Source organism: Xenopus laevis, chromosome 2L, assembly GCF_017654675.1.
Source record: "Xenopus laevis strain J_2021 chromosome 2L, Xenopus_laevis_v10.1, whole genome shotgun sequence".
Taxonomy (NCBI): Eukaryota; Metazoa; Chordata; class Amphibia; order Anura; family Pipidae; genus Xenopus; species Xenopus laevis.
In genome coordinates, this window is record NC_054373.1 from 158,639,146 (window position 1) to 158,649,963 (window position 10,818).

Here is a 10,818-nt window from a genome sequence, read left to right on the forward strand (position 1 = left end):
ACCCACTCAACTCACTGAAGTGAATAAAAACGCCAGACACTACAGCAAGTAAATAGAATGAATGGCCAGTGACGTCACAGAAGTGGCGCCACACACCGTGAACGTCGCGGCGTCTGACGTAGCCGCTGTTTAGGAAACACAACCAATCAGCAAAGAGCTCAGATGCCGGATGTTGATATGACGTGTCAGCAAGTGTTTGACAGTCATGGCAGGGCCGATGTGCTTATGTGGGATGATGAGGTGAGTGAATTGCGATTCCTTGTGTTGATGGTTGTTTGGCCCCATAGTATTTAGAGTCACGTTTGAGCGTGTGACCCTGTCAGGATTATATAACGTTCATGCAGTGCAGTGTTATTTTAGTGCGTCTGCTCCATTACTTTTTACAGGGAATGAATAGTTAAAGGAACAGTAACGTCAAAAAAAAAAAGTGTTTTAAAGTAATGAAAATATAATGTAGTGTTGCCCTGCACTGGTAAAACTGGTGTGTTTGTTTCAGAAACTCTACTATTGTTTATATAAATAAGCTGCTGTGTATCAATGGGGGCAGCCATTCAAAGGAGAAAAGGCTCAGGTTACACAGCAGATAAGCTCTGTCTGTCTAATAGCCGTTTTTCAATTTCCGCCATTGCTACACAGCAGCTTGTTTTTATGAACTACAGTAATGTTTCTGAAGCAAACACATCAGTTTTACCAGTGCAGGACAACAGTACATCATATTTTCAATACCTTAAAACACTTTCATTTTTTGGTGTTACTGTTCCTTTAAAGGGCCAGTAACACCAGGAAATCAAAGGGGTGGTGTCTACCTTTAAATTAACTTGTAGTATGATACTAAGGAGGGTGATATTCTGAGACAAACTACAATTGGTATTTATTTATTATTTGTGATTTTTTTCTTTTTTTCTTTTATTCTGTGGAAGTCAGGGTCCGATTCCCCTAGCAACCATGCATTGATTTTAATAAGAGACTGGTATATGAATAGGAGAGGGACTGAATAGAAAGATGAGTAATAAGAAGTAACAATAACAATAGATTTGTAGCCTTACAGAGCATTTGCTGATGGGGTCAGTGAGTGATTTTAAAGCTGGAAAGAGTCAGGCAAATAATTCTAAAACAATACAAAAAGAAAAAAATGGAGGCCAATTGAAAAGTTGCTTAGAATTAGCCATTCTGTAACATACTGAAAGACGAACCACCCCTTTAATTGCCCTACAACTGTTTACATATGCTTTGCACTTTCAGCAGCAGAGTATTTCTATGAATGTTTCTTCTGGTAGGAGTTTTGAGGACAGTTCATAAAAATGTAATGTAAAATGCAATATTTAGACAGCAGCACAGTGTAAAGTGGCCTAAGCAATGGAAAAGCTGATGGGGACAGGTAACTACGATTGGGTTCTCATTCTGTGACGAATAAAGATCATGCTTAATACAATTGGTGATATAGATCACCAGTGATCAGACTTTTGCATTTTTCTAACTTGTAGGAGACTGTTAAAATCGAATGCTGATTGGTTGCCATGGGCAACATGATCAGTGATCTATATCTCCAATGTTAGTAAACACACCCCTAAGACTGAAGCCCACCTGAATACCAGTCCGGATTCTGGCTGTGATGTTCATGCACAAGGGCGGGGATTCTAATGGTCTGGGATGACTGATTTCCCACAAACTGTAGAAAGCAATTGAGTGAGCAGCTGAAAGCTACTGCACCTCAAAATAGGTGCCGTATTTAAACACTTTAAATATTCTTAGAAATGATGACATAATTTAAGAACATGTCTTTGTGCCCTACCTTAACAATAGTTGTGTTTGCACTTCATAACTGGACATTGTAGATTCCTTACATGCAAAGTAGCCCAATATCAGGCGCCTGTATTTCTCATCATCTGTGATTGACAGCAGAGCTTACCAAAATATCTGCTAAACAGAGTTATTTCTTAAATTCTTAATGAGCCGTCTGTTTGGGCCTATAAATGTAAACAATTGATGTCTGTAAAGCTTCAGTGCTTCTGTGCTTTACATGTTTATGAATCATTGACCCTTCACAACATTGTAAAACATAATCAAGAATGTTTTTAGTGATCACATGTATACCTGCATTGTTCCCCAGAAATATAGATCCTTCACAAACGGCTAAATACAACTTATTTCAAACCCTAATTTGCAAATTTAGTTGTGCAGAGGTTTCAATAATATTATATTCTGTTTTTCTCCTCAGGCTGTTGACTGCCTTGTTCATCCCAGTGCTGATTGCCAGCGTTGGTTTGTGCCTCATCTTTGTCTTGCTTTTTATTTGCACTCGATTGTGGGTTCAGCGAAAGAAAAAGGTGGAAATAGGAAAAGATGGGAAAAAGAAGAAAGTGGTGGCGTTTTTTCACCCATACTGCAATGCTGGAGGCGGAGGAGAGAGAGTACTGTGGTGTGCATTGAGATCCCTCCAGAAGAGGTATGTTGTGGCTGCCTCGTTCCTTTTAACATTTAGGAGCAGATTTATTAAGGTCGAATTTTGCAAGGTTATTTTTGAGTCAAAAATCGATTTTTCTGATTGAAACAAAAAACTAGAATTTTTCGAGATTTATCATACCCAACCCTGGAAATAGCTAGAATCCGAAAATACACCATCTAAAACCTGTCGAGGTCATGTAGAAGTCAATGGTACAGGTCTCTTGAACCATTTGAAGATGTAAATAGCCGTCATGATGTTCAAGTGTTTTTCTGAGATCTAAAAACTAAATCAATTTGAGCGATTCAAGGTTTTTTTCGACGGAAACTCGTTCAATTCGAGTTTTTGGGTTGTCAACCCCGAACTTGCTGATTCGAGTTTTTTCATTTCAAGTTTTTTCTTAAATTATAAACCATTCAAGTTGGTCCATTTGAGGTCTAAAAAGCGCTAAAATGTGACCTTTGATAAATAACCCTCTGAATAGTATTTAAACATTTCTGTGACTGGGATGTTCTGCATGACTGAAGTTAGTTTCTATAGAGTTCCAAATGTTTTTGAAATTTGTTCTCCTGTCATTACTTTTTTCTATTTATTTAATCAGTATATATGAGCTCAATAATGAGAGCACGGAAATGCAAATCCCTCCACAGTTCTAACTAAGCATACGCTCAATCCATCATTTTTGGAATAAGCCAAAAATGATGTGGCCGAATACTGAACCAGATGTGAACCCTAGATTCAAATTATAGGAAAATAAAAAAATTGCATCAATTTGTGAAGAAAAAATGATTACATTCAGTTGCACAGAGCTGCTCCAATAATCGCTCTATCCAGCACAAAGTTTATTATTTTCCATACTTTATTGCGGCTCTACAGAGGCTTCTATTTGTAATATTCTCCATCTTCACTTATATTCCTTTAGTAGGAGATGTGGAACGCTGCACGTTGGATCTTGCAGAGTGCATATCATATTACCCTGTTGCCTTATTTGAAGAGACAGTGTACAACTGGAAGCAGATTTTATAATAGTATTTTTTATAAAGCATTGAAAATTATATACTTTGTGCAGCATAGCGCTATCATTGGTGCAGGATAAAATTTTATTTTTTGCTTAAAATTTTTAGTTTTATAGTTCAGAGGTCGGATTTAATTTCAAATGTATCCGAATCCTGGAAACTGTGTTAGGATATGCAGGGCTGGATTTGATGAAGTGGCCGCAAGGTCCCATCCCGGCCTCTTCCGCTCTGGCCGCAAGATCCTAGCGCCGGCCGTGGTGCTCTCAGGCACAGAAGCACTGGGGAGCTCGAGTCCCCAGTGCTCCAAAGGGTGCAGCATGCCGCCCCTAAAATTTCGCCACCCTAGGCCCGGGCCTTTGTTGCCTCGCAACAAATCCGGGCCTGAGGATATGGCCAAACCCTGAACTGGATTCTAGGTTCTTAGCATCACTCATGTTAAAGTGTTGATTCACCTTTCAGTTAACTTTTTGCATGTTATAAAATTCCAAGCTTTTCAATCGGGCTTCAATTTTATTTTATATAGATTTTTAATTATTTGCCATCTTCTGACTCTATCCAACTAGGGGTCACTGACCCTAACTAAAAATCAACTGCTTTGTAAGGCTACACGTTTCTTTTACTGCTACTTTTGTTTACCCAGTTATCATTTAAGGTCCTGTCATATTCACATTGAACCCTAGCAACCAGATTACTGAAATTGCAAATTGGAGAGCTGCCGAATAACTAAAAAAAACCCCACAAATAATAAAAAATTAAAACCAATTTGAAATTGTCTTAGAGTATCACTCTCTACATTATAATAAACCTTAACTCAAAGGTGGACAACCCCTTTAAAGGAGAAGGAGATGCTAAAACCAAGTAAGCTTTATCAGAAAGGTCTATATAAATGCACCAGTAAACCCTCAAAGTAACGCTGTTCTGAGTCCTTTCTCAAAAGAAACACCACATTTCTTTCCTTCTATTGTGTACACATGGGCTTCTGTATCAGACTTCCTTCTTTCAGCTTAAACCTCCAAGGCTCAGGCTTGATCATGCTCAGTTTACTCCTCTCTCCCTCCTCCCCTCCTTGCTGTAATCTGAGCACAGAGCTATAAATGAGCAGGGAGAGGCAGGAAGTGATGTCACGCCAAGCTAATATGGCAGCTGCTATCCTAAACAAAAAGAAAGCTTCTAGAGCTGTTTACTCAGGTATGGTAAAGCATTCTGCAGAATAAATATAGTATTATAGCTTGCACTATTGTGGCTAATCTATTGGCAATAAACTGTTTGGTAGCTTTCTTTCTTCTTTAAGGTGTTATTTCGATGTCTATTATATTACAGCAGACGATTTTTAAAATTCATTATTTAATATTGCTTTCAGGTACAAAGATGCGATCTACGTCATTTATACTGGTGATAAGGATGCCTCTGAGGAACAGATCCTTAACGGGGCTGCTGCAAGATTTAACATCAAGCTGTCCCACCCCGTAAGGTTCATTTTCCTGGAAAAGCGTGGACTTGTGGAAGCAAGCTGTTACCCCCGTTTTACTTTGCTGGGCCAGAGTCTTGGCTCCGTTGTTTTAGGCTGGGAAGCTCTTACGAAGTGCGTGCCGGATATATACATTGATTCTATGGGCTACGCATTTACATTGCCTCTCTTCAAGTATCTTGGAGGATGCCATGTTGGCTGCTATGTGCACTATCCGACTATCAGCATGGATATGCTTTCTGTTGTGCGCAGTCAGCATGCAAGATTCAACAATGCTGCTTTTATCTCTAACAATCCTGTTCTAAGCAGACTGAAACTGATTTATTATTATCTGTTTGCACTATTCTATGGATGGGTTGGTTCATGTAGTGATGTCATCATGGTGAACTCAACATGGACTTTCTCCCACATCCTTGACCTGTGGAAATGTAGTGACCGTACTAGTATAGTTTATCCCCCATGTGATGTTCAGACATTTTTAGAGATAGATATAAACCAACACAAAGAAAACGAGGAGCATTCAGTTGTTTCTATAGGGCAGTTCAGGCCTGAGAAGGACCACCCTCTGCAAATACGCGCATTTGCAGCCTTGCTGGAGAAGAAAACCGCTGAACAAAGAGCGAAGCTGAAACTGATCCTAATTGGAGGGTGTCGCAACGATGAAGATGAGCTCCGTGTGTCAGAGCTGAAAAAACTCAGCTCCGAACTCGGAATTCCTGTGGAGTTCAAAGTAAACGTTCCATTTGAGGAGCTAAAGAAGCATTTAAGTGAAGCTACCATTGGCTTGCACACCATGTGGAACGAGCACTTTGGAATTGGTGAGAGTTTAGCCATTTTGTTCTGTAAACATATTATAGCGTCCATAAATATTCTACTAATGGACGCGTAGCTTCAGAAGGCAAGAGTGACTTTGCAGCCACTCATCCTCCCTTTATCCCTTATACTTCCCACTGGTTTCAATTTTAGTCGTTTTCATCACAGAAGGTCAGGATGGGCGTGCAGAGGGTCCCTGTGAAAGGATTGTTTGGTGGCTAGCACTGACACCAGCTTTAAGGCCTGAGTCGGGCTTGGTTTACGTTCATTGTTTCTCCTACTGCTGCTTGTTACCTGTTATTCCATAGCACAACTTTAGTCTGCCCTTAAAGGGGTTGTTCTCCTTCCAAACACTTTATTCAGTTCAGTTGTTTTCAGATTGTTCCCCAGAAATAAAGACTTTTTTCAATTACTTTCCATCATTTATTTTTTTACTGTTTTTCCAAAATCTAAGTTTAAGTTTCCTGTCTCTGGTGTTTGAGTCTGGCAGCTCAGTAAATTAGGTACAGACTCTAAACTGTTACAATTTTGCAACATTTAGTTGATACATTTCTCAGCAGCATCTCTAGAACAGTTAACAGGGTCAGCGACCCCCGCCCCCGAGCTGGCTTAGAAGATGAAAAATGACACTATACACTTCAATATAACGGCCACACATAGAAATTACAAAGTAATTGGAGAAAGTCTTTATTTCTGGTGATCTACCTGAAAACTAGTAGTTGTTTGAAGGTGAACAACCCCTTTAACCCAGTTGCTTAGCACCAGTTCCCTCCCCCTATATCTGTGAGTTCCAGTTTCCTCTTTGTTATAATGTGAGTGACATTCTGAGACAATTTGCAATTGGTTTTCATTTTTTTATTATTTGTAGTTTTGAAGATATTTCGCTTTTTTTATGCAACAGCTCTACAGTTTTCAATTGCTAGGGTCCAAAACATGCTTTGATTTGAATAAGAGACTGGAATAAGAATAGGAGAGGCCTGAATAGAAAGATAATAATTAAAATTAGCATTAATTATACATTTGTAGCCTTACAGACCATTTGTTTTTTAGATGGGGTCAGCGACCCCCCATTTGAAAGCTGGAAAGTTCCATAAGAATAGGTGTCTTATGGTTTATATAGCTCTGAATGGTCTACAAATTATTGGGTAGAGACACAGTAAGAAGCAGATCAGTACTTTGAATGTTAAACATTGCACAATTTAATATATAATGTAGACAATACAACATATTACCCAGTATAGTACGTGTATAACGGTGAGACTGACTATTGATAGATGTTGCCCTTAATATGGCGTCTTTTGTTTGTTTCAGGCATCGTTGAGTGCATGGCTGCCGGTACCATAATTCTGGCTCATAATTCTGGAGGCCCAAAGCTGGATATTGTGGTGCCTCATGAAGAACAACAGACGGGCTTCTTGGCAGATAGTGTTGACAGTTATGCAGCAGCAATGGATCATATTCTGTCTCTGACACCAGAGCAGAGATTATCTATAAGGCAAAATGCACGTCTTTCTGTTGGCAGATTTTCGGATCAGGAATTTGAAGCTAATTTCCTGGCTTCGTCAGAGCCGCTATTTAAATGAGTCAATTTCCCTCTATAGATTTTATTTTCCATGCTGAGCACTGCAACTATATAAAATGCTTTTTTTATTGTGTTTTGTAAATATACAATAATATGTGCAGAGAATGCTATACACTGACTGGAGCTACAAACAGGTAAAGTGAATTTAGATTTATTTATGAGCTGGTGGGACCTATTTTATTGGTATAATAAAGCCTATGTGATTATATGTAAATATGGAATTGTGTCAACTTTTTTAAAAGCAGGCAATAAAATATAAACAGGGCAAGGAAAGTTTTCAATGCACCCGCCTATAGCTGTATTATTATACTAAGGCAGTGGTTATCAGACTTTGTCAGTTCAAACCCCACTTAAAGGAAAACTATACCCCCCCAAACAATATAGGTCTCTATAAAAAGATATTGCTCATATGTAAGACCCTGCTTCATGTAAATAAACCATTTTCATAATAATATACTTTTCTAGTAGTATGTGCCATTGGGTATTCATAAATAGAAAATTGCCATTTAAAAAAAATAAGGGCCGTCCCCTGGGATCGTACGATTCACTGTGCACACAAACACCCCAAACAAACCATACATGTTAGGTCACATGAGCCAATTAACAGACAGAGTTGTGTCTTTTGCTTCCAGAATTTTTCCTGTTACAGTTAGAGTTGTAGTATTTCTGGTCAGTAAATGGTGGCTCAAGGCAAGAGATGTAAAAGGGCAGTTTTTACTTAAATATATATTCCAGTTTTGTTAGATTCTTTCATATGCCACTTAATTTGATATAAACTGTCGGTTGCTCAAGTATTCATTTTGGGGGTATAGTTTTGCTTTAAAGGTCAGGACTTTTCTTAGCTCATGTATAGATATAGGGAATATTGGTTTATCACTCATTCAGTCATAGTAATATCAAGAAGAGCAAATACATGCACCACTGCTGCAAGCCCTCCCAGGGGGACCAGCCCCAAAGTTTGGGAACCAATGTACAGCTGTACTAACTAAGGTATGATAGTTTTATTCAGTAACCATTGCTACAAGGGGGTCACCGACCCAGCCCATGACATGATGAAGAAGGAAATTCAGGCATACTGAGCTACAGCACACCCCCTTTGTTGCAAAGTTCATTTGCATTTCATGAATCATGCGCCCAATCAAATGAAAGGGTTTATTCACCTTTACTTTATTGTTTTTTATTTTTTATTTGTGTTTTTTTGAGTTGTTTTTCAAAGTTTGGATAGCAGCACATACTCCCAAGTACAGCAAAATAAAATGATAGTCTTTCTTGGCTCCATTCTAAAAGCAGGCAAGAGGATCAAAACAAGGGATCCACCGAATCCAGGATTCGGTTCGGTATTCGGCCGAATCCTTGTGCCTGGCTGAACCGAACCCTAATTTGCATATGCAAATTAGGGGCGGGGAGGGCAATCACATAACTTTTTGTCACAAAACAAATGTTTTTTCCACCTTTTACCTTCCTGTCAGTAATTTGCATATGCAAATTAGGATTCGGTTCGGTACTCGGCCAAATCTTTCATGATGGATTCGGGGATTTGGCCGAATCCCAAATATAGGATTCGGTGCATCCCTATTCAAAACCTTTTATTGTTGCAGGCTCTGACGCCCTTAAAGGATCAGTAATATCAATTTTTAACTAAAAAATTTGTTAGTGTAGAATGAAAAAAAACCACAGACATATTAAACTTTTAAATCGCTAAGTCTTTATTAAGAAATAACTTAACGAAATCCATCATGCAGCACTTGATTTCTCCTCCCTGGCTATCTTCTATAAGGAAGGCAGGGAGGAGAAATCAAGCGCCAAATGATCGCCTTTACTGAAGAGGAGAACAAGCGGATTTTCGCTAAGTTATTTCTTAATAAAGACTTGGCAATGTAAAAGTTTAATATGTCTTTGTGAGGATTTTTCTTTTTTTTTTAAATTACTGAAAGAATTACTAAATGTTAACTGAAAGGTGAACCACCCTTTTAAACCCATGCAAATGCAGTGCAATGCAAGGAGCAGAAGCGCCTCAGACTTCAGTGTTACAGCAGCGAGCAGACGAAAATGAAACTGCCTGGGGTTGATGGGTTGAGAATAATAAACTTCAGGGCCAGCAAAGCATAACTAATGTAGAATTTATCTAGAAAAAATAATATTAAAACGGCTTTTAATAACAGGGTGTGTTTACCGTATAAACTCGAGTATAAGCCGAGTTTTTCAGCCCCCAAAATATGCTGAATAAACTCTACCTCGGCTTCTTCCCGGGTCAAGCGCAAAAACGGTCGCCGGCGTCTAAGAATAGTCTCCAAGAATATTCGCCGGCGTCCAAGAATGGTCACCGGCATCCAAAAACGAGACGCCTGCACCTCCAATGGGAGCAATTATTTAATTGAAACTTACCAGAAGCGGCTGCATTTCTCACCCTAGGCTTCTACTCGAGTCAATAAGCTTTCCCAGTTTTTATAGGTAAAATTAGGTACCTCGGCTTATACTCGGGACGGCTTATACTCGAGTATATACGGTATATACAGACATTTGTCTGTCCCCTTATAGAACAAGTGTTTCTTGGTGGTGGAACCCAATTCATTATTTTTGCCAAGTCAACCCTTTCCGCGTCAGACTGGCCCACCACATACCTCCCAACCTTCCCGTTTTGAGAGGGACAGTCCCGCTTTTGACAGCTCATCCCGCAGTCCTGGATACGTAATATTTCCCGAGTTTCTCCTTGATCTGCTGCACTGAACAGCCAGAAAAAGATACAAAGTTTCTAACTTAATTAGCTCTTGGCAGACAGCCCAGAATACATACTTAACATACTTTGCAATGGTTTTAGATAAGATAAGAACTTACACAACTTAAAGGGCAATTCATCTTCATTAGAAAAACTGTTACTAATGCTGCTAAGCATTTGTATCAACTTCATGTTCATTCCCTAATTCTTTATGGAAACAAACACATGGAAAATAGACTATACCAAGTAAAGAAAAGTAATAAGAAAGTAAAAAGGTTGAGTGAGAAGTGGCAGAAAATTGGAGAATGGGTCTAAGGTTTTCTGGTGGATCCCAGTCCGACGCTGAACCCTTTCAACCCACACACGTGTTGCAGAATGAACTGTATCTGAAGAATATCTCACAACTGCTTTAACCTTTTACATGCCATGGGATGTAGCATCTACAGTGCTATCAAAGTACCAGTAGGCCAGGACCATAGATTGTATGGGGCAAATTCACTAACTTCCAGAAATTCGCCAGCGATGGCCCATGTGTATAGTTCATGTGCCATATGTTAGGCAATGTAGGGGGGAAGCCGGGTACCCTAAAAAAAATGTACAATCTTTTGCAGCCGATCACCCTGAAAAAATGAAAAGTCGTCAGTGTCTTTTGGGACTTCGAAAAATTTCAAATTTTTTTGGAGGAACTCCTATCTACTCTGTTGCACTTCGTCTGGTCTGAGGTGGCGAAGGCAAGTCTGGCGCAAGAGGTAACGTTCAGTAAAATCAGCATCTTAGTGA

General features: G+C 39.2%; 1 protein-coding gene across 2 annotated transcripts; it reads left to right on the top strand.

Annotated features, from left to right (window-relative positions):
- The first annotated feature begins 29 nt into the window (after nt 1-29).
- Nucleotides 30-7,536, top strand: alg11.L (ALG11, alpha-1,2-mannosyltransferase L homeolog). Of its 2 annotated transcripts, XM_018245287.2 has the most exons (4): nt 30-240; nt 2,219-2,446; nt 4,820-5,745; nt 7,052-7,536. In XM_018245287.2, the coding sequence occupies exons 1-4, from the start codon at nt 206-208 to the stop codon at nt 7,321-7,323; spliced, it is 1,461 nt and encodes a 486-aa protein (XP_018100776.1). In that variant the 5' UTR covers nt 30-205; the 3' UTR covers nt 7,324-7,536.
- The last annotated feature ends 3,282 nt before the right edge of the window (nt 7,537-10,818 follow it).

Bases quoted from the DNA above. Each gene is read 5' to 3' on its own strand.
- alg11.L (XM_018245287.2), top strand. From the start codon at position 206: ATGGCAGGGCCGATGTGCTTATGTGGGATGATGAG. The intron at 2,447-4,819 runs GTATGTTGTGGC...TATTGCTTTCAG, and splicing joins TTGAGATCCCTCCAGAAGAG to GTACAAAGATGCGATCTACG. The intron at 5,746-7,051 runs GTGAGAGTTTAG...TGTTTGTTTCAG, and splicing joins GAACGAGCACTTTGGAATTG to GCATCGTTGAGTGCATGGCT.